Source organism: Ursus arctos, unplaced genomic scaffold (genome assembly GCF_023065955.2).
Source record: "Ursus arctos isolate Adak ecotype North America unplaced genomic scaffold, UrsArc2.0 scaffold_8, whole genome shotgun sequence".
NCBI lineage: Eukaryota > Metazoa > Chordata > Mammalia > Carnivora > Ursidae > Ursus > Ursus arctos.
In genome coordinates, this window is record NW_026623100.1 from 78,741,351 (window position 1) to 78,766,160 (window position 24,810).

Consider the following 24,810-nt stretch of genomic DNA (forward strand, 5'->3'; position numbering starts at 1 on the left):
AGCAGAGTCTGACGTGGGGCTTGATCCCATGACCCATGAGATCATGACCTGAGCCAAAACCGAGGCTTAACTGACTGAGCTACCTAGGTGCCCCTGAGATTTTATTCTTAAGTAATCTCTGTACCGAACATGGGACTCAAACTCACAACCCTCCACATGCTCCACCAGCCAGGGGCACCTCGTGTACACATTTTTGTGTGGACGTGTTTTCATTTCTCTTGGTTATATCCCTGGGTCATATGATAACAGTGTTTAATAACCAGTTGAGAAACTGCTATAGTGCCAGAGTGGCTGCACCATTTTAAATTTCCACTAGAGTTCCAGTATCTCTGCATCCTCACTTACAGTCATAGTGGGTATGACTTGCATTTTCTAGATGATTAATAGATGTTGTGCATATTTTCATATGCTCACTGACCATTTGTCTGTCTTTGGAGAATTGTCAATTCAAATCCTTATTCATTTTTTAATTGGGCTGTCTTTGTTGAGTTGTAATAGTACTTTATATCTTCTGGATACTATACCTTTATCAGTTATATGATTACAAATATATTCTCCCATTCTGTAGGTTGTCTTTCACTTGCTTGTAGTGTTCTTTGAAACACAAAAGTTGTTAATTTTGATGAAGTCTAACTTGTTTTTCTTTGGTTGCTTGTGCTCTTGGTGTAATATGTAAGGAACCATTGCCTAATCCAAAGTCACAAAGATTTACACTTATGTTTTCATCTAAGAGTTATAATATCTTAGGTTTTACATTTAGGTTTTGGTCCATTTTGAGTCAATTTTTATATATGGTGGGAAGGAAGGGGTCTAACCTCGATTCTTTCCATGTGGCTATTCACTTGCCTTGCACCATTTGTTGAAATGTTAGTTAATATATTCTTGATCTGAAATTCTCAACTTATGGAAAAAATAATCAGAAATGGTTTGACATAAAAATTCACTTAAGGAAAACTTGTGACTACTCCATCCTTAATGCTCCAGCCAAGTTGTTTGCCCGAAGTACCCGGTAGTTTGTTTCCATCCCTCTACTTAACTGCTATTCTCACTTGTAAAGCCTTCCATCTACCATTTCTGTATGTTAATATCACACCTATCCTGCAAGATAATTTAGGTGTCCCTGCACTCATTCCACAGTCAGTTACACATTATAGCTTATTAATACTTTCACATCTGTTTCCTTGCACTATTCTGTGTGCAGTTATGGATAAATGAGATGTGTTTACTTGTATGAAAACTGAGGCATATCGATTTACATACTTACATAGCCAATTAGCTGTGAACTCAAATTCAACTTTTCTAGAAAAGTGGTGTTTCTGTTTCCACTGCCTTTCATTGTAAAGCCTTCCTTTACAGACCCCATTCTTCTGAAATCCTCTCTCCTTTCTCTGGATTCTCTTTTGTGTGGAAATAGGGGAGATTTGGGGTTCTGTACAACCATGTTCTTCAACTAGAGCAGCTCCCTTTTACCTCTGCTGATAGATACTTATATATTGCTTTAAAAGACTTGGGGGAGCAAATAATTACCGATTGTTAAAATTTTGCAACTATTAACCATGTTAGAAGGAGTTCAGGTTCCTAAATGGGACTTAGACCTTCCAGCCTTTCTCTTCAGCCTCCTTTCTCACTCTTTTTCCCCTCAATGCTCCAGCCGCAAGGAACTACTTCTTGTTCTGTATTGTGAACTTTCTTCCTTTGCTCTAATTCTCTCCCCTGGTAAGAATGTATTGTTATATTAATGTAACATTTTCTTTCTCACCAAGCCTAGTCTTGAGGCCCAGTTGCATATTGTCTGGAGTTTACCTGTGTCCTGAGTTCCTCTTGTGGCTGCCCCCAAAATAAATTGTAACCAAGTCACATCAATATTGGTAAGCTTCAAGGGTATGTAAGAATAAGGACTTCATCTTTATTTTTTCCTCTCTGTACTATAAGCACTACTTTATTTTTCAAGGTTATTTTTTGTGCTGTACCCAGTAGTTCAGTTGAATTAATAAACCATGTAAATTTAGTTCCAAATGCAGAATAATTTTCTTAGCACAGTGTCATAAATTCCTTTTGACTCTGTTCTTCCCTTTGTGCCCTGTAACAGGTGGTAGACTAGAGCACTGTGTGTGTGTGTGTGTGTGTGTGTGCACGTGCTTATATATATATATATCCGCAGAGATAAATATATGTGGCATAGTTTAGCCATAGATGGAAAAATTAGTCTGCAAATAATTATATAATTTCCGTAATGTAGACATGGCTTAATCCAATTTGTCATAGACCTACAAAAGACAAAGTTCATATTAAAGTACACTGGTGTCTTTGCTAGTATAAGCTATTATCTTTTTTTAGTTTTCCTAGGATATCTCAAAACTGGACCCATATATTAAGTTAGCAAGGCAGTTTTGACCTGTTTTTAATTACTAGAACATGGTTTCTATTAGGTATCAGGATGTCTGTCAGTACCAAACTTAAAATTTCACTTCCTGTTTTGTTTTTGTTTTTTGTGTTTTTTTCCTTTTAAGAAAGACTTGTTTTCTCACTGTCATTTTTCTTTTATTTTGCAAATCAGTGGCTAGAGTGTTTCTGGATACCAGTAAATTGCAAGTTCCCTGAGGGGAAGGAAGTACAGACACTGGTGTTATTCTTGGTTCTTTGGTAGCACTCATCTGTAAATGTTGGTATCTTGTGGTTGTGTATGTGTTAATTGTTTTTTTTTTGCAGACTGACAAATTTGGAAAGTAGTGTTAGTACTACCAGTTGGGTATATTAAACTGTCATTCCAAATCTGTGGATCTTGGTCAGAGAGTTGAGAATCTTTGAACAGAAGGTGTAACATTCCTCTTGCTGTTACCGCCGCTCAGTATCCACCTGCTAAAATTAAAATGTAAGGATATATAGCAGACAGAGGTCAGAGATAAAGGACTGGGCATTAACATTTGTTTCTAATAATATATGGAATTGGCTCAGCTGCTTTGTGTGAAGTGAGGGTATAAAGACAGTGACTTTCTTTGATATTGGCACATGGCAGTTCATAGACACCCCAATGTTTGTTAGAGGCTTAAACTTTTTCTGGTGTGTGTCTTCAACACTGTAGTCATAACAGCTCTGTAGCTGAGTTGGGAGGTAGAATGAACATTCTTATACAAGAGCATTTTATTGGTTTTGGGTTTTCTAAAGTACTAATTTTTGAGGGGAGCAGAAGGGGTGCACTGTGTTCACAGAGAGGCCATCTAGGCCTCATAGGCTCAATAAACCTTGCTTTGCTGCCCACCAAAAAAAAAAAACCCAAAAAAAACTGGGCGGCAGAGAGATAGATAAAGCTTTTTCTCTTTTATTGAGGGCCCTGGGTTTTTTTCCTGCCTTTCCTCTGCTTGTTTAACCTGTGTTTTTTAGCTCTTTACTTTCTTTTGCCCAACAAAAATAATTAACTGCTTGATTTGTATGGACTAATCTGGCTTACTTTTTTACTTTTATTATTATAACTACAGTAGCACATACCCCTTTGGGTCTGAAAAATCCGTAGTAATTCTCTAACCATGATGACAGTTTATCATGACACAATGATCATTCTAATATTGATTTGTTAACTTGACAAATATCCCAGCCAGTGTTGAGTTTTAGGTCTTTGTTACTTTTAGAATTATGTTTCAAAAGTTTGAACATGGGGTGGTTTTTAGTCTAACACTAGTATCAGTTCTTCCTCCCAAAATGTACATGCACATTCATGAGTACCCCAGAGTTGTATGAATTTTGCTATGATGGCCTAATAACACTTTTTCAGAGATTCCCCCACTGCCACCAATTTCAGGATAAGGAAGAATTTGTTTTATTGATGGGGGTGCCAGATCACTAAAACAATAGTAGTGTACAGTTATGGTCCAGGGTTTGTCCCCTTGGCCCTTTGGGCTCCGCATCTAATTTGTTGGTACATTGAGAGTGGAACTGCAAAAATTACAAATTGAAGTATAGAGGTCTAGTCATGCTTATTGCCTACAGATAAATTTACAGGAGGAACCAAACTTAGCATTTGAAAATTGGTGAGCAAAGAAATCCAACAAAAGACAATAGTTGGATGGTCTTATTGACTAGTTACTCTTGACACCTGCTGCGTCCAGCTTCAGTATAGGTGATTTGCTGTTGAAAGACTCTGTTTGTGGACCTAAGTACCCCCTCTCCTCATACTAGTGCTAGAGATTACTCAGTGTTTGCTTTTTCACTTTCTCCCCAGTACCTGCTGTATTGCCAGCTTCTAGCATAATGATTGCCGGTGTGTTTTGCTTCAAATATTTGGGAGGCATCTCATTGTTGTAAGGAATGGTAATAGTAGAAATAAGATTGGGCATCAGTTAGTCAAGACAGTGCTACCCAAGTGTTTTTGTATTATGGCACACAGAAGAACCATATTTATATTTCCCAGTATATATGATACACTGGGGAAAGTAGATTTTTCCCCCAGCTTCACCCTGCTGGTGTGATGGCAGAGGGGATCACTATCTCTTTACCATTTATATTAGTTAGAAGCTGTCGGTTACAGTCTGATTCTGGAGGATGGTGAGTGCTAGGCTATAAATTTATTCTTTCTTAACTGGCCATTGGGATTTTTGAGCAGGGGATTATTAACATACCCAGAATGGATTTAGGGTTAATCTGGGAGCAGGGTATAATATGGATTAGAGAAAGAAGAACCCTTAAGCCTGGTAGATCAATTAGGTGATTGGATTAGTTGAGGTGAAGTGATATGGTTAACTTGGGTAATAGAAATAGGAATGGGACTGAGAAGACAGATCAGCATACTGTTACAGAGGCAGAGTCGTAGGGCTTGACATCTGGTGGTAGGATGGGAAAAGGAGAGTGAACGTCAAAGGCAGTGCTGATGGCTTTGGGTAGCTAGGAGAGGAAAGAGGATGGTGGAGTAATTAGTAGAAATAAGAATAAAAGTATAGAAACAGATTTGGAAATAAATTTATTTCTGTTGAAGGCATATTGAGATATAGTAGAAAATCATTTATAAATGTATGAGGATACTCAAGCATGTAACACTACAGAGAAGTTGGGAGTGTGAATGGGCTGCTGGAAGGGTTGTATTACCTCCGTGAGTTTAGTGCACTTTAGTATGGCCTTTAGCCTTGTGGAATCAAATACACTGAGTGGGGGGTGCTTTTTCAGGGTTAGATCCCAACAATCAAGCTCTTGTGACTGGTATAGAAAACCAAGAACATTTTTCATTTACAGTGAGGAATAACTAGCACAAAGCTTGCAATACTTGTGTTGGCATGACCAATATGTTCTCTTTCAGTAGCAGATAGACTCAATGTAGAAACCAAGTCATCATCAGGAAGTTGTTTAGTAAATGTGGCCTCATAATGAGGAAATCTGTGGCTGTTCTAATGTATAATGGCCATCATCTCCACAGCAGGGCATGGATTTGCCAGTGGGTTGATTGACTATGATTCACACTCCTTAGGCTATATATTGGATTGTTTTCTTCATCCTTTTCTGTTTCCATGTTTCTTTCTGTTCTTTCTGATTGATTCATCCTTATTTTTAAAGTGTATTTATTTTCTTTTATGTCAGATTATAGTCAAGTCTTGCATTTTTATTAATTTGCTATACAAATTTTCATATATCAAAACGAGACAAAGTCTTTTCCTTCAGTAATTTATAGTTAAGGAGAGGGAGATAGATGTTCCCAAAGTATACCGTGCTTATTTGAGATTTCCAAATGAAATCTTGATTTGGATAAAATTACATCCATGGGTTTGGGTCACTAAATATCAGACGGCTGGGGGGGTAAGGCCAAAGGAAACAGCAGGATGACACCCAGCTTTCTAACCTAGGGCAACTGATGCTTTTCCTAAGAAAACTTGAGTAGGGGAGGAGAATCAACAGATTGTGTTCGCAAGGCAAATTTTATTTTTTTTTTTAATGAGTAAGGTTTAAAGTCCCAGTGGCCCGTCCAGGAGGTTCTGTGTGTGTGCACACACATGCGTGCATGTAGGAGCACTCAGTCTAGTTTGTAAGAGAAAGATAAGTGCGGTGGTGTGTGTTCATTGAGGTTTATGTACCAAGCAGTATTCTGAGCAATTTGAATTAATTCACTTAATCTTCACGATAGCCCAGTGAAGTAATAGTGATTGGCATTAACTCTGTTTATAGATGAATAAACTGAGGTACAGAGTTGTAAAAGTAAATTGCCCAAATAGGCACAGGGCAAATTTGTGAGTCATTAGCATGTAGATATTGGTTAAAGTCATGCCAATAAATATCTCAAATTAACCCACACCTTGTCAGTTACCTTAAAAAGGATAATGAACTATTGAAATATTTGAGATCCTAGATTATTCTAATGAAACATTTCTTTCCTGAGAGCAAATTTTCATATTTAGTCATCAGATTTTAGAAAGTATAGTCATAAAAACAGACACTTGTTGAAAAAAAATTACTAAACTTAAAAATGTAGATAATCCTCTAAAAGAGGGTTGGGAGACACATGTCCTTTTATAGCCATCTCAGTTCTTTGCACATACCAAGTATGAAAGAATTTCTGTATTTCTAAGTAATCTGAAATACTATTCTCTACAAACATTATGTATCACACATTGTATTATTTTTCAGAATCTTATAATAATTCTGTGTTGTTACGGTTTTAGGAGCATGGAAACTTCACAGATTAAGACCAGGAATTTTTCAGTTACTTGAGATTTTAGTTACTGTAATTATTCTAATTGGTGGCTTTTCTTTTATTCCATTACTTCTTCCGTCCCACTCTAAAGGGTTCTTTCAATAAAGGTCTGAGTTGGAACTTCTTTGTCTGGATAGATAATTTATTTTGCACCTGATTTTATATGGTACTTTTATTGATTAAGGAATTGTAGCTGACAGTTGTTTTTCTCAGCACTTTGAAGATACTTGCTTTCTAATGAAAAATCAGCTGTTAGTCATATTGTTGTTTCTTCCTTTATAGGTAACGTGTCATTTCTCTGGTTGCTTTTAATAATTTTCTTGTCTTTGGCATTCTTCAGTTTTATCATGATGTTCTAGGTATGAATTTATTTTTATTTTCTCTTGCTTGGGATTCAGTGTGCTTTTCTACTCTGAAGATTATTATCTTTTATACCATTACTGGGAGAATCTCAGCCTTATTCCTGAATTCCTTTCTCTCTGGAATTTCTATCACACATTATCTTAAACTTTTTTTTTTTTTGAGAGGGAGAGAGAGAACCCTTAGCAGACTCCACACCCAGCTTGGAGCTTGACGCAGGGCTGGATCTCATGACCCCGAGATCATGACCTGAGCCAAATTCAAGAGTTGACGCTTAGCTGATTGAGCCGTCCAGGTGATCGATCCTAAACATCATATTTTAGACCTCTCTGTTTGCATCTTTAGACTTAGCCATAGTTTTTTCATCTTGTTAGTTATTTGCTCTGTATTCTGATTAGTTTCTTAAAATGGGCCTTCCATTTTACTAATTTTCTCTTTAATTCTAAAAACCTTTTCCCCCTCTCCTCACTCGCAGGCCTCCTTTTCTTAATTTATGGTATCCTGTACTTCGCCCTAGCTTCTATTTCTTTTTTTTTTTTATCTTTTTGGTTATTTTAATTAAGTAAAAGTGTCAAACTTCTACAAAAAAATTAAGAGAATGTTCTAATAACTCATTACCCAGCTTCAGAAAATATGAATTCTGTTTTGTTTATATCCCTACCAGAAACACTCCTTCCCCCACCCACCCCACTTTTGAAGCTAGTCCTGGGCAGCAGCATCTGTTTAATCCATAACTATTAAAATGTGTACCTTTAATCATTTTTAGCATGCTTATTTTATGTTTTATTACACACTTTCGTTTTTTTAAGTTCTTGGGTACTATCTCTTGTTTGTGTGCTGATCCCTCATTATGGTGGATTTATTCCTTGAGTAGTTTTGTTATTTTTAATAATATGGGTGTAGCTTTTTCCATGGAACTTGTGTATGCCTTGGATTGTGGAAGTGTCTTTGTAGTGGTTTTGGTGAATCGTTTCTGCTGGGCACACTAAGCCTTCGCCCATTTTTACGTCCATTTTCAGCTTGTGGATTCACACATCATGTATGAAATAAAAATCTAAACAGCACCTGCTCAGAACATGGGTTCAGATTTCGGTGTTTTATGGGAGACTATACCCACCTGCCACAAAAGCCCAGGAAATAGCTTTCTTGCTACTTCTCAGCAATGATAGACAAAGTTTTTCTAGGGCTTCTACTCCCTGCACACACCATCGTCATTGTGTTATAAACTGGCACTTTTTGCTCTTTGTTTCATCTTCCTATCCAGCACCTCAAGTTCTCCCTTTTTTCTTTTGGAGCTCCGTTACAGTTTTTCTATTTTATTTGCTTCTATTTGGCATTTTGATTATTTTTAGAACGGAAAGTGTGCTCAGTCTCACTATATTGCCAGAATCAGAAAGTCTTGTTTTTGCCCATCTATTTTAAGGTGACGAGTCACAATTTTCTTAAGTACTCCATACTAAAGTGAGTGAGGTGTGTATGCCTCTGTGTGTGTATGTATTTTAATCTTAACATTTAAAATATGTTACCATTTGGTATGGTCAGGTAGACAGTGCATTAAACATGCATTCAGACTTATATTTCAGTTAGAAGTCCTTGGTTTGTGTATTTTATTTGTGCTAAAATTGTATAGTCCCATTAACTTGTGCATCTCATGTTAGTCAGAAATGTTGGGAATGCTATATATGACTTAATATAATAGAAAATATTAACAAATGCCATTTAATTGCCAGTCTTTAAATACATGAAATTTATATAAGATACATCTGGGAAATGAACTCCTATTGTTAACTTATAAAGAGTTCCTACAAGTCAGTTTAGGAAAATGGCAAAGGATATAAATACAGTGTCAATAGAAAAGGATGTACAACTGTTTGACTTCATTTATAATAAAACTACAAACAAAACTCTAATACTATATTTTTCCCTTACTAGACTGTAAAAGAAAAAAGAAAAAGAATGTTTGATAATACTCTTGAATTCAGAGGATGTTACGAAATAGGAACATTCATAACATTGCTAGTGGGATCGTAAGTTGAAAATGGCCTCCAGGGAGGACAGTTTAACAATTCATCCTAAGGATAAAATGTACATTTGGTACATTGTTGGAAATATCAAAAGATTTGAAGCAACTTAAATGTTCATCAGTGGAAGACTATTTAAACAATTATAGTATGCCCGTTTGGTGGACTACTGTGCAATCTTCTATATACAAAAGAGGCATTTATAAATATATGGATATGGAATGATCTCAGAGGGGTTATTATATGGAAAAAGCAAGGTATAGAATAATGTATGGTGACATGAGGAAGGGGGAACATGGATTTTAAATGTATAAAACATCTGGAAAAACTTACAAGAAGCTAGTAATGATGATTGCCTTGAGGGAGAGGAAGAGCTGGATGGCTAAGAACCCAGGGAAAGGAGAGAAACTTTATCACTTTTGAATCTTCTGTGATGTCCATGGATTATGCATTATTTTAATGGAAACCAGAGTCTTATTGTGTGTCAAGAGAAGATACAGATAAGGAAGGAAGAATCCTTCCCCTAAATCTAAAGATTTGTTTGAAAGAGAGAGAGAGAGAGTGAGCTCATGGCACAGGGTGGGGAGGTGGAGCAGTTGGAGAGGGATAGGCAGACTCTTCGCTGAGTGTGGAGCCCAATGCAGGGCTCCCCTATTCAATTATTCTTTCAGATAGCCCCATCTATAACTAGTATGTCTCCTTAACTAAATTAAAATAAAATTAGTAGGTAATATATCTACACATAATTTTTAAATATATGTTAATATAATATACATTAAGACTAATGGGAGAGTTCAAAGTAATTTGTAGTAAAACAGTATGTATTTCCATATGTAAGTGTTCACATGTTTAAAGTATGAAGCATAACACAGCCAGATGTTTGCCCCTAAAAATCACCATGAATGCAAGAACCTTCAAATACAGACTTCCACAGTCTGTCCAGAATTCTCTCTCTGCTCCTCCCTCCCTCCCCTCTTGCACGCATGCACTCTCGCACTGTCTCACAAAGTCAGTAAATCTTTAAAAAATAAAAATAAAATCCGTTTAGGGGTGCCTGGGTGGCTCAGTCAGTTAAGTGTTTGATTCTGGATTTCAGCTCAGGTCATGATCTCAGGGTTGTGAGATTGAGGCCCAAGTTAGACTTCTCACTCAGCCAGGAGTCTACTTGAGATTCTCTTTCTCCCTCTCCCTGTGCCCTTCCCGTCCCCCAATAAATAAATATATTTTTAAAATAATAATAAAATAAAAATTAAAAAATGTTCAGAAATAACTGCTATTAGTAACATGACTTCACCTTCCGTTCTCAGCACATGCCTAAAAATTTTAGCACCTTCTATGCAAATGTTAAATAGTATGGCAAGAAATTTAATTCCTTACCTTTTAGTATTGAAAAAATGCTCGATTTATGACTGACGCCTTATCTTGAGGATGATTATATATCTTCTGAAGTGGAGTACTTAATGAGAATGAAAGAGGTAGCATTAATAACTACTCTGGGACAGCAAGCTTAAGCTGGGACTGTCCTGGGCAAACCAGGACACAGGGTCAAACCAGGACATAGGGTCACTCTACTCTTCTGGTACAGTTTATAGTTGAAATTTTCGTTTTGTTTGTTTGTAGAGGTTTGGGATTTGATACAGGCTTAATTAAGTAAAGGAAATAAGGACCTGAATAGGCTTTGCAACTTGAGTTTGAGCTCTAACTGCTCTCATCTGCCATGTGATGTCAGCTAAATCACACAGCCCTTGGGATCTCTCACGTTGGTCATTAGCCTCTGTTTTTGAAAAATTTTACTTCATTCATTCATTCATTTTTTTTTTTAAATTTAGGCACCAGTCGTAGTTCAAGACTTGATTCCAATTCTAAATCAGTAAAATTTTTAAATAGTGCAAGGGCAATTAATTGTTCAAGGCATTCATTTTAATAAGGGTAGAAAATATTTCCATAGACCAGTTGATGCTCTGATCAACTTGGATCATATTTTGGGTGATTTACTGCCTCGATTAAGGCAACAAATCCTTTATGAGATTCAACTCTAGCTGCTGTACTTAGAATGGTAATTTCTGAGAATGGAAGGCCTTTGGATCTTAATACTCATTATATATAGTTAGACAGTGTTCTGAGAAGCTGTGATTTGCCACAAGATCACAGAGCTAATGACAGAAGTCACTTTCATGAATGATAATCTGATTTCTAAAATCATACACTCTAAAATAACTCAAAGTTACTCTTGTTCTTTATCTTCCTCTTTCTTGGACCCACCCTGTAATTCCAGCCTCTCACATGAAGCTTCTGAAGGGTCCTCTCAGCACCCCCAAATCAGGGTGGTTATGTTTGTATAATTTCTTTCTGTATGAAATACGACTTCTTCTTGAGTCTCGAGTTTTACTTTGATTTCAGTGTCTTGGATTAATCAACCTAAGTAAGAGATAGCTACTGTCTAGAGACTATTCTTCATACATACAATGTCAGTGGTTCTTTGTACTATTTATAATACTTGAGGTTGGAATGTTAGAAGAATTTAGCTCTTACCATTCAATAAATGTTCCAGTTGTTAAATAATTATATTGTCCTGTGCACCATATTAATTCTTTTGTTTGTTTTATTAATTATATATCTAACAAGTCCAAATGCTCTTAGATATTTTTGGCTATATTAACCCTTATTTTATAGGGTAGTGATTAGAAATACTGGCTCTAGTTTCAGATTCTGGCTCCATGTAATTAATCGTATGACTTTGGACATGTTTCTGGACTCCAGTGTGATTTTATTGTCAATGGTTTGTTTAGGGGCGCCTGGGTGGCTCAGGCGTTAAGCGTCTGCCTTCGGCTCAGGGCATGATCCCGGTGTTCCGGGATCGAGCCCCCATCAGGCTCCTCCGATGGGAGCCTACTTCTTCCTCTCCCACTCCCTCTGCTTGTGTTCCCTCTCGCTGGCTCTCTCTCTGTCAAATAAATAAATAAAATCTTTTTTTAAAAATGGTTTGTTTATATGTAAATGATACAATAAATCCTTAGAATGGGACTTGGCACATGTAGGACACTTGAATATTTGCTGAGTGAATGAATATAGTGAGTTTTTATGGTAATGTGTGCTGATTAAACTGATAAAAATACAGGGATAATGATTAGTATATATGCCCTGAAGTCAGAGATTGAATGTGTTTAGTGTTTTATTAATGAATTTAAGTAAGTTACTAATAGGAAAAAGAAAATCCTTAGGATATTTTTTGTTTCCTTTTGATTATTTTGTTTGTATTTTAAGGCTCTTCATCAGTTACGTACTCTTTCAGTAAATCAATTTCTTATGTAAAGAGTAAGCTATGTAATGAGGGACAGAAGCTGTTTATTTTGTTTGTAAAACAGAAACCATTTAAATGAATTTAAAGATATTGTTTTAGTTTGTTGAATGCCGCAGAATATTACCACTGAAGCCAGATGAATTGTTTAGAAAAACTGTTGATGTGATGTAGGATTATTATATGCCAAAATAATTCACTCCTAGGGAGAGTATGAGTATTGAAGTTTTGTTTTCTTCCTAGCCTTTTCTCGAAGACATGGGATTGAAGAGGAATGGTTACTATGCTAAATTTACATCAATGTTATTGCTTGATAATTTCATTTCTTACATAGTTCTTCATAGTTTTTCTGATGCAGTTCTGTATTTTTATTGCCATCCTATTTATATGAGATTAAGCTTATTCTAAGGTCCTTTAGCATCTCTTAAAGTGACCTGTACAGTAACCGGTATTTTTTCCTCAGACTTTGCTCAGGTTTGAGTTTCTTTGGTCTAAAACTCAATTACTAGTCCATCTTATAATTTGGGGTAATGAGTACCCTGACTTCTTTACGAATCTGTCAGATTTTCGGGGCACCTGGGTGGCTCAGTCGGTTTTGTCTGCCTCTTGATTTCATCTCAGGTCATGATCTCGGGGGTCATGAGATTGAGCCTCATGTCGGGCTCTGTGCTCAGTGGAGAGTCACCTTCAGATTCTTGCTCTCTCATTCTCAAATACATAAATCCTTTAAAAAGTCTCTTAATTTTCAAAAAGGATTGCCTTCTCCCCTAGTCAGGTAGCACGGTCAGTGCTGGAGGGAACCCCAATCTTAGCTCTCCAAGCCTTCCAGGATCATAAAATCTGGATTTTATAAAGGGGATCTCATGCTTAATGGATAAGAATAATGCACAGGAGAAATTAGCGGAGGAGCTTTTAACTACATAGATGTAGTTAACTGATTCCCTTTCTCCTGACTTCTTACCAATGACCTTATGTGGAAAGATTTCTTATTCAGGGAACCACTTGTCATTTCTGATCTGTATTGAGTTTTTTTAATGATTTTTTTTCTTTTTTACAAAAATTGTACACTTAGGCTATATACCTTAAGTATTTATAGCCTTCATTTTATCTGGCATTAATAAGTAATACTGGTGTTGATACTATCTGATAACAGCCATGATCATTTTGGTAAGACATGAAGCAGAATCCACTTTCTTTTGGGGCTAAAACACACATCTGTACTACTGGTAGCATGTGGAACGACAGAACTGTTCTGTAACTGTTGTTTCCTTCACACCGAGCTAGTGGCATCTGGTGAAGAGCCATGTTACCTGGCTGAAACTCCGGGATGGAAGTGATGTACGGGTCACTTTATAAAAGCCAGTGTTGTCAGTCGTATATAATGGCTGTGTGCAAACTAGTAACCGAAGTGAGTAAATTGAGAAGGGACAAGTTTAGCTCATGAGTGGCTGTGTGCAGCAGTAGCTGTTGAGCAGCTTGCCACAGATCTTTGGAAGGCCAGTAAGCCGTCCACATGAGCACGCCCACATCTGGCTGCGGGACTGAGGGCGTATCAGTGCTAGAATCACAATTCTCTTCTCAGCCCAAGTCCTCACTCTACTCAGGCTTTGCTCAGCCTCTGTTACCACACTTCTACCACATTTAATCACAAAGTGCTGTCTTAAAGGTACTGAGTAGCTTTTTTTTGTGACTAAATGTCTTCACCAGAGTTGGCACCTTTTTGGAGATCCTCTGAGATCTTGTGTTAATGGAGTGACTCACTTGGGAGGAAAAAAAGTGAGAGGCACTTTGTTTTACATTATAGTTCCTCAGTTTGGGTACAAGCAGAGGTGGTGATTGCCACAGAATAAATACATTTTTATGTGTTTGCATTATTTAATACAACTTCTCCGAATCCACTCTTGTTTAATTTTTCTTTTAAGATAGCGATGACTGGGGCGCCTGGGTGGGTTCAGTTGGTTAAGTGTATGCCTTGGGCTCAGGTCATGGTCCCAAGGTCCTGGGATCGAACTCCGAGTCGGCTCCCTGCTCAGCAGGGGAGCCTCCCTCTTCCCTTGCCCCTGCTCCTTTGCTCTCTCTCTCTCTGTATCTCAAATAAATAAACAAAATCTTAGAAAAAAAGGATAGGGATGACTAAGTCAGTTTGAGATTTCAAAACAAGTAAACTTTTTGTGGCAGTCTCACTGTTGCCCTCCCTCCCTGCAAAAATCCTAAAGTCAGGTGTTCCCCAAAATAGTTTTTAAGTTGAAAGTCATCCATGATAGATAAAAATGGTATTAGAGTAAAAAGTTAAAGTAGTACAAATTTCTAAGATTCTGGGAGTTTCTTAGGTTCATTTTAATAACTATTAAAATTGGTGATGTTGAGCAGAAGAAATTCTTACAACCTAATCCTTTGAATCTCCTCTCAGTTAAGAGGATGGTGGTGTGGAAGCATTAGTTTTCATGCTTGCCTCTCCTGTTTGGGTGTGGCCCTTAATGACCTCTGTTGCTGTGTTCCTGGTCCGGCAGCTTTCCAGATTGAAGCCACAAATTTGATAGAATTTGCCAGTTTTATAATATATAGACTTCTTGGGGCTTTGTTAGGTAATTTTAAAATTAAAAATTTGCCTGAGCTTTAGGCCCTTTCAAAATATCTTTACGTAGGGGCGCCTGGGTGGCTCAGTCGTTAAGCGTCTGCCTTCGGCTCAGGGCGTGATCCCAGAGTCCTGGGATCGAGCCCCACATCAGGCTCCTCCGCTGGGAGCCTCCTTCTTCCTCTCCCACTCCCCCTGCCTGTGTTCCCTCTCTCTCTGGCTGTCTGTCTGTGTGTCAAATAAATAAATAAAATCTTAAAAAAAAAAAAATCTTTATGTAAACTTTTAAAAATTAAGGATTTAAAATATTTTTTTAATAAAATATTTTTGCTTATTTCCTTTAAAATAACTTATGGATATAACCACTGCATTTGTTTAGGCCGTTTTTAGATAAACAACGGGAAAGTTCTTGAGTTAGAACTACATTTTCTAAACTTAGCCTTTTTTAAAAATCTGTAAACGGTCTTCTTTTACTTCTTCAATAATAATACTTAAGTTGAATTTGAAAGTCTTGACTGAGTTCCTCCAAACTTCTAATTTTGTATTGTAGTTGATATTTTTATGTAGTGTTAATTGATAATATCAGTGGCTGTTTTTCCAGAATGTAAACATGGTTGTGTCTGTTCCTTGCTTTAACTTTTTCACTAGTTTTACATTGCCTAGATCAGTGCTTCTCAAACTTTGCAAGTAGTCAGGGAAGTGGGAACACCTGGCTGGCTAATCACTATCACTGAGCACTTAACATGTTGAAACTGTACCATGCTTTCACATCCATTTATTGGTTTTATTCCCCAAACAAACCTATGAGGTACAGGTATTAGTATCTTAAGATTTCTATGAGAATCTTTATTTTATTTTATTTTATTTTATTTTATTTTATTTTATTTTATTTTATTTTATTATTTATTTATTTATTTGACAGCGAGAGAGGGAACACAAGCGGGGGAGTGGGAGACGGAGAAGCAGGCTCCCCACTGAGCAGGGACCCCTATGTGGGGCTCGATCCCAGGACCCTGGGATCATGACCTGAGCTGAAGGCAGACACTTAACGACTGAGCCACCCAGGTGCCCCAATTGCATGATATTTTTTATTACAAAAAGATTTTTATTTAACCATCAAGTAAAATTGATAGGCCAAAAAGATCTCTATCATATTTGTCTTCTGTGACCTTTTTTTTTTTTTTAAGATTTTATTTTTAAGTGATCTCTATGCCCAATGCCGGGCTGGAACTCAAAACCCAGAGATCAAGGTTGCATGCCCCACTGACTGGACAGCCACGTGCCCCTCTTCTGCGACTTCCTATTCTTCTGGCACACCTTGTACAAATCCCCCGGTTTGAGAGGTACTCACTCATTGGATCAAGTATACATTTCTTTGAATAAAATAGGGAATGAAGATGTACTTAATTGCTAACCCAGTTTTTTCAAATAATTCTCTTCAGTAGATACGACTGTCAAATTGCTATATGTGTTTCTAGACTGCTTTCTCTTGATCCCTGTACTTACCCTTATTTTGGATGAGCACTGCTCTGCAGAAGACACTGAATAGCCAGCCCTGCTCTGGGCCCTGCTGACTTCCTTGTTCTGTGATTATACTGTTCTTCATACTTGATGTCTTAAACATTGTTTCCCCTCTCTAAAATGATAGTACGGGGCGCCTGGCTGGCTCAGTAGAGCGTATGACTCTTGATTTTGGGGTTATGAGTTCAAGCCCTGCGTTAGGCCTAGAATTTTCACACACACACACACACACACACACAACTAAAAAAAAGATGATTGCACATCCCCACTTTCAAACTGCTGTATGCCTGCTGTTCCTTCTTAACAAGTCAAATACCGCTTCAGGGAAAGGATGTCTAGCCAGCGGCCACCTCCAGCTCAGCCAGGTGCTCTCACTGTGCTGCCATTGTCCCTTATTCACATATCTCTTAACGCCTGGCATATGGTAATGGTGTACTTACCTCTTTTCTTACTAGACTCGTGAGCTCTTTGAGGGCAAGAACTTTGTGTTTTCCTTTATATACCCCTCTGGCCAAATGCAGTGCCTGGCACCCAGCCAGTACCAAGAAATGCTTGCTTGAATGAATGGATGGGTGAATAGACAGGCTCTTTCTATTTAGTGTTTGATGTGACTCAGCTCTACTATTAGAAACTATGACTTGCGATGAGCCAGAGCATTCAGCTCATGACAACCACGTAACCCCTGCTCTCAGCCCATGCTTCAAGTCCAGGGTGGTATGGTTGTAGTACTGAGGTGTAATAGTTAATGATTCAAATGCATATCGTTGTTCTTGTCTGTAATAAAACAGCTTTTTATTAGTACCTAATATTTTTTTTTTAAAGATTTCATTTATGTATTTGACAGAGACAGTGAGAGAGGGAACACAAGCAAGGGGAGTGTGAGAGGGAGAAGCAGGCTTCCCACGGAGCAGGGAGTCCGATGCGGGGCTCGATCCCAGGACCCTGGGATCATGACCTGAGCCGAAGGCAGACACTTAACGGCTGAGCCACCCAGGTGCCTCAGTACCTAATATTTTATCTTCTTTCTTTCAGGAATTGTTGGATAAGTATTTAATAGCCAATGCAACTAATCCAGAGAGTAAGGTCTTCTATCTGAAAATGAAGGGAGATTATTTCCGGTACCTTGCTGAAGTTGCATGTGGTGATGATCGAAAACGTAAGTATGTTTGGTTTATGGGTAAAGTTAAAAAAGGAAGGGAGGATAAATGGTACACTGTGACAGTAGTCTCTGTGTAATCTCCAGGCTTCCTGTAACTTTTTAAAAATCTTGGAATCTACGTAAAAGAAAATTAATGTTACTTAATGTTCTCAAAAATGAAAACAGTCATGAATTTACATTATGTACTTTTTTGAAAAACTCATAAACTCTTTGATTATAATCTGGTAAGATATTATTTAAAAGAGGCTTAATCTTGGGCACTTGGGTGGATCAGTCAGTTAAGCATCTTACTGTTGATCTCAGCTCAGGTCTGGATCACAAGGTCCTGAATTCAGGCCCTGCGATGGGCTCCACACTGGGGTGGAGCCTACTTAAATAATAATAAAAAATTAAAGAGGCTTAATCTTTTATATTTTAGAATTTGGTTAGGCATATTTTTAGCCCCCTAGTCATTTGCATATGCTTTGAGAGATTGTGTTGTCAGTGGCCTTTTGTGTCATCGTACCTTGAAACTTAACCAGAAGTGACATACAGAATATAGAAACAGGATGTTGTACTTCTTCTGTTTGACATACTAATTTATTAACTACTACCTACCTATTTTGAAGGATCATGACATTGACTGCTAATTATATATATAACCAAATTTCTGAGGAAGAGAGGTGAGATGAGAGTACTACTGGTATATAATTTGTCATAGAAAATATAGATATGGGAGAGAGAATAACTGAATTGCTGGACTTGATTGTAAAAAGAAAATCGAAGTGATTTATTAGCAGTGGACTCAGTCTCCTGTAGTATTAGTAGTGGAAGTCCTATTAAATTTTGTGTATGTGCCTGCTACCATATTTATCAAGTTCTAGGTAGAAGTTGCACTTAATTTCTTATTTCCAGTAGACTTATTATTTTGTTTTTAATTTTGCCCCATCTGAAAAGAGTGTGCACCCTCAAGTAGTTAACTGCGGCTTCCTACCCTTACAGAGGTACTAACTGAAAGTGGAATAGTTTTACCATCCCAAATATCAGTGTAAGTGAAGATACAAAGAGAAGACTATTGTATCCTTCTGTAATAAAATTTGTTATACTTAACTTATTATGTATAATTTCTGTTATCATAAAGATAAACAGAGCTGAAAGTGACAGATATTTGCAGGTCACAAGGATGTCTTTGAGGACTCTGACATAGCCCCAGTATTAATGTGATTTAGCCTTCTCTGGCTCATTGGCATTTGTATTTCTATCCATAGAATACTCCAGTAGTCTGGGACTCATAGATAGTCTGTATTTACAGCCCAGGAGCTGAGACACCTTACTACTACTATTATAGTACTTCCTTATATGCCAAACAGCAAGAACTCCTTATTGCGTGAGGGCTGTACCAGCCATGTTTAGATCAATAGATGTGCCATTTCAGAGGGAGGAAAATGCACATATTCAGGCCATAAAAGGCTACCTTTACATTTCTGTTTGGTCAGTATTTCTAAAACTGTAATGGGCCAGTGGTCTCATTTAGAAAACCTACTTACCCTTTTGAAAGCATGGATACAATCAGATTAGTATTGGTAATAATTACTGAACAGTTTTTTTCAGGAAGGTGACATTTTTATTAGGCCAGTAATCAACCTCTGGTCAAAGCAGATTTTGTTCTGTATATTGACACTTTCATATTGCCTTTCACATAATACATCTTGATACCAAGGATCAGTATTGTTTTTACAAATCACAAAAATAGAGATTTTGGTGGTCATCTTTGTAAAAGTGTTTTTCATTATTTTGAGAAGTATTACAGCCAAAATTTTTTCTAGTTTTATTGAGATATTATTGACATGCATCAGTTGAATTACTTTTAAATTGCTGCATTTCCAATTAGTAAAACTGAAAGATATGGAAAAAGAAAATTGTTTTAGTCACAGATTTAGAAAATCTGATTGCACTGTCTCATGTTGGTTTTTTTTAAAGCTGAAGCAAGCAACATTATAAACTAGTTCTCAGTAACCCAGTACGAGGTAATATTTTTGGTTTGCTGCTATGGTTTTGAAAGAAGGCCACAGAGAAAAATCCAGCTGTACATGAGGTAGTAGCATATGTGAAAGGTTAATGTGCTCTATACTTGATGGATATTTTCAGTATTGTGCCTTTTTTTTCCCCCCCTTCACAGAAACGATAGATAATTCCCAAGGAGCTTACCAAGAGGCTTTTGATATCAGCAAGAAAGAGATGCAACCCACACACCCAATCCGCCTGGGGCTGGCTCTTAACTTTTCTGTATTTTACTATGAGATCCTTAATAACCCAGAGCTTGCCTGCACACTGGCTAAAACAGTAAGTTTCGGGTCATTCTTGTTAAGTTCTTACTCTTACTGATAAAGGTCATTGTCAAACTGGGACTCTGGAAATGATTCCATTGAGATTTGTTTTTAATTGATAGTAGAACATAAAATGGATTTTGTAAAAATGGCTCGTAATTGTAATCCGTCTGTGTCGATGCGAATATTGTTGACCGTGGATGTTAATATTTGCCAGGCTTTTGACGAGGCCATTGCGGAACTTGATACACTGAATGAAGATTCATACAAAGACAGCACCCTCATCATGCAGTTGCTTAGAGACAACCTAACAGTGAGTTGTTCATTCTTTTTAAATTTATTTTCTTCTTAAGAAGAAAGGTACTTATATTTTATTTCAGTCTCCCTGTCTTTTGGGGCAGTTATGTAAGAGCTACACTTTCTCTTAGAAAATGAGTATCGAGATATGCAAGTAAAAGTATTAAGTGCTTGTTAATATTTTGTATTGGCCAACTGTTCTTTTATGGGCAGATTTTCCAGTTCAATAGGCGTTTTATCAGGCCTAGACCTTCCTGAGAAGGTACTAAGATTGTAGGAACTCTTAATATTAACATCACTATTTTTCATTGGAATGAAGATGTTGATGATTTACGTTAATACAGAACGTTGTGGTGGTTGCAGTATTTTCTTCCTTTGGGTAAATTAGCGAGTTAGGCACTATAAGCTTTCCTTTTTTTTTTTTTTTTTAAAGATTTTATTTATTTATTTGACAGAGATAGAGACGGCCAGCGAGAGAGGGAACACAAGCAGGGGGAGTGGGAGAGGAAGAAGGAGGCTCATAGCAGAGGAGCCTGATGTGGGGCTCGATCCCATAACGCAGGGATCATGCCCTGAGCCGAAGGCAGACGCTTAACCGCTGTGCCACCCAGGCGCCCCACTATAAGCTTTCCTAAAATCACATTGAAGTGCCTTGTTTTAATAAAAATTTACTTTGTGAAATCTACATGATGTCTTACAGGCATTTGAATGGGGAGTAAACCTTAACCTCCATTTATTCCACCTGTGCTTCTAGGCCAAAACCTGTTCCACTTAATTGTCTTTGTTTTTCTTTTGTTTTTCTCCCTACTTCTTGAATAGGCAGATAATGAAGAGAAAAGTAATGGAGAAAAAAAACACGATTTTAACTTTACTTAGCTTCTTTTATAGGTTCAAGGAAATTCGATAACGTCAAAAATTTTTGACAAAATGTGGCAGAAGGGACTATACCTTTGAATATAAGTATAGATCTCCAGGCCCTCAGTTTGGAGCTTTATCTTTTGCTAGAAAGGATTTTTTTTTTTTTTTAATGTTACTACCATATCTGTTCAACTTTGCTGAACAAGGAAATTGTGATACTTCATTCTCAGCCATTAGAATTCCCTGTACTTGTGGGGTAATAGAATGATGGGCATAAACCACCTCCATAGAAGAAAAAACAAACGAGCCAATACACCTCTTCTCAGGAATACCATGGAGCTGCTGTATCTTTTAACTGGTTTTTATTTTCTCTCTTATAGAGACAGCTTTTTGGAGATTTGTTTTGTGTTTTGTTTTTATTTATTTTAGTATTTGAATAATAACTTGAGGATTATATAAGATTCTAGCTTTTCTGGAATGCTAAAAATGCCCCTAGTCTCTTGGTGTTGTTGATTTAATAGTACTTCATTTTTTGAACTGTTGGTTGTAGTCAATAACTATTGACGATTCCCTTCTTTGCTTCATTGTTCGTACTAAAATTGGAGAGTTCCTTGCCAGTCAGTTCTGTCTTAACATCCTAGCTAATTGAGGAATGTTTTCTGTGCACCTTCCATCCACTGCTGTTCCCTTCTAACTTCCATCACCCACTCCCATTTAACCCTTGGCTGCACGCACAGTAGGTCTACCCCTTTTTCCATACGACGGCCTTTCAAATATTTGGAAACCGTTATTATGCCTGTGGTTCACCTCCGCCCTTAACATTTTTTTTTGTCTTATTCATCTCATAAGTTATATTTCAGTAGTGCTTTCAGGAAGAGCATTGAGCTGCTGTGAGTGGAGAGAAAGTTAAATTCTAAGGATACTGCCTTGGTTAATTTATTTATTTTTTTAATTATACTATTAAAAAGAGAAAGCTTTAAAAACGTACTCAAATAGTGTATGTTCGTATGTCATTTGTAAATGCATAGTGAAAGGTTTACAAAGATACACATTGGAGGAGGAGTTGGTGGTGTTTGGGATTTTGAGAAATCTAACTTCCATTCTTAGTCACAGTCTCTATGGTCTGGATAACTTATTATGATTTTTTTTTTTCCTAGTTATGGACATCAGACAGTGCAGGAGAAGAATGTGATGCGGCAGAAGGGGCAGAAAACTAAATGCATACAGGGTGGTCATCCTTCCCTTCAAGAAACCTTTTTACTCATCTCCATTCCTTACTCCATTCGGATTTCCTATAGCAAAGAAACCCATTCATGTGTATGGAATCAACTGTTTATAGTCTTTCACCTTGCAGCTTTGGGAAAACTCCATTCCTTGATTTGTGTTTGTCTTGGCCTTCCTGGTGTGCAGTTACTGCTGTAGAAAAGTATTAATAGCTTCATTTCATATAAACATAAGTAACTTCCAAACACTTATGTAGAGGACTAAAAATGTATCTGGTATTGAAGTAATCTGAACCAGTTCTGCAAGTGACTGTGTTTTGTATTACTGTGAAGATATGAAAATATAGTCATTACAATTTACAAAGTGTTCTACATAACTTCTTAATTTCTACATTCCCTCCCTTACTCTCCTTTGGGGGTTTCCTTTCAGTAAGCAACTTTTCCATGCTCTTAATGTATTCCTTTTTGATAGGAATCCAGAAGTATTAGATTGAATGGAAAAGCATTTGGCATTTCTGCGCTGGGGGTCACAAATTGAAATGCCTCCCGTATCATATATGATGGAGGTCTTGTGTATCTGTGACAACAGGAAGTTTCCTTATACATTCTTCATTTGCTGCTGTTTAAGTTGACAACTTCCCTTCCCAATAAAAATTCACTTACACCTCCTGCCTTTGTAGTTCTGGTATTCACTTTACTATGTAATAGAAGTAGCATGTTGCTGCCAGAATACAAGCATTGCTTTTGGCAAATTAAAGTGCATGTCATTTCTTACTACACTAGAAAGGGGAAATAAATTAAAGTACACAAGTCCAAGTCTAAAACTTTAGTACTTTTCCCTGCAGATTTGTGCACATATGAGAGGGTGTCCAGTTTGTCTAGTGATTGTCATGTAGAGAGTTGGACCACTACTGTGTGTTGCTAATCATTGACTGTAGTCCCAAAAAAGCCTTGTGAAAATGTTATGCCCTATGTAACAGCAGAGTAACATAAAATAAAACTACATTTTATAAACCATTTACTATGGCTTTGTAACAGTTGCACACTCATTTTAAGGGACAGATGAATTTACTACTTTCTGAAGTTTATTTATACTTCCCTTTTATCTTATGTAAAATGTAGTAATAATTTGTACCTGCGTTGTGATTCACTTGTCTAGGGATGCCTGGAAATGTATAAAATTGGACTTTGTGTCTTAGAGTTAGTGTTTTACCATAGATCAGTTGTGTGGGCCATCTCTTCCTCAGATGTAAATGATACCTAGTTAAGTGTTATATGGAATAAAGTGGACATTCTGAAACTAGAAAAGTTAATTATGTGAGTATGAGTGCTTTGGTTGGTGTTAGAAGTATGTTTCAGTGGATTTCAAGCAGAATGTCAAAGTTTGAGAGTATATTTCTTGTTTAGTTTTCAAATAATTCAGTTTTTGTAAACACTCAGTTGTACCATTAGTTTCAAATAGTTTTGGTTTTATAATATCACATGGGCTGTTACACTAACCTGTCTTCAAGTATTGACCTGAGAATTTAAAGTCAGAAGATAATCTGAAAATTTCAGCTGTGTAGGATTAGCCTTTATCCCCTAATATGTGACCATGAAAAGAGAATTGAATGGGACTTGGGGAAATATCCATTTGAATATGGACTTTGGTCCCCAAAAATCTAAATCGGTAAGACACTACTTTTTAAATAAAAATTTCAGTGAACATAGGAAGAACATTGTGAATCAGGAGAAAGAATTATCACATCTTAACAAGTACTGGTAAGTACTGTGTAATCACTGAGTTACCAAAGTAGTCTTCTTTGTTTTTTGTTTTTGTTTTTTTTGAAGATTCGATTTATTTATTTGAGAGAGAGAGCAAGCATGAGCAGAAGGAGTGGGGGGGCAGCAGGAGAGGGAGAAGCAGACGCCCCACTGAACAGGGAGCCCAATGCAGGACTCCATCCCAGGACGTTGGGACCGTGACCCGAGCCGAAGGCCGGTGCTTAACCAGCTGAGCCACCCAGGCACTCCCAGAGTAGCCTTCCTTCTTAAAAAGCAGATTATTCTCAGCATTTAGTCTCCTCTAAATCTCTCCTTGCTTTAGGAGAAAGTGGCATCTTTAAGAGGAGTCCAGCCTTGTGGTATCTCCTTTGACCTCTGATGCTGGGACTTCCCTGCACTAGGTGTAGAGGATATTTGTAGAACACTGCTGGGAACTTAGCAGGAGAGAAAACAGCTTTTCTCAAGGGAGAGGAATACATTGGATAAAGTTTCTGGTGGAGGGAAGGTTCAAAGACGTGTTCGTATTTGAATTTTTTAAATTACTTTCAGACATCAGAAATGTTGAATGTTAACTACCTATTTTGTAGTTTGAGCAAGGTGGTTTTTTTTTTTTAATGTCCTTTCAGTTTTAATAACAAAATAATTTGGGGGGGGATTGCATTCTAACATTGACTATCCAAAATAGAAGCATTGGGGATTTCTGTTCCAACATATAGTACAGTGAGCTATGATTTGTTGATTTTAGGTTGGAAAAGAAA

The 24,810-nt window shown here is 37.2% G+C and overlaps 1 protein-coding gene across 1 annotated transcript in view; it reads left to right on the plus strand.

Moving 5' to 3' along the window:
* The window catches only part of YWHAQ (tyrosine 3-monooxygenase/tryptophan 5-monooxygenase activation protein theta), a 38,618-nt gene extending 15,313 nt beyond the window's left edge, over positions 1 to 23,305 (plus strand). The window contains exons 3-6 of the mRNA XM_026518664.4: positions 17,478 to 17,601; positions 19,763 to 19,926; positions 20,128 to 20,223; positions 22,223 to 23,305. Coding sequence (XP_026374449.1) covers positions 17,478 to 17,601; positions 19,763 to 19,926; positions 20,128 to 20,223; positions 22,223 to 22,282 — 444 coding nt within the window. The 3' untranslated portion in view covers positions 22,283 to 23,305. The remainder of the gene's footprint in view (positions 1 to 17,477; positions 17,602 to 19,762; positions 19,927 to 20,127; positions 20,224 to 22,222) is intronic.
* The last annotated feature ends 1,505 nt before the right edge of the window (positions 23,306 to 24,810 follow it).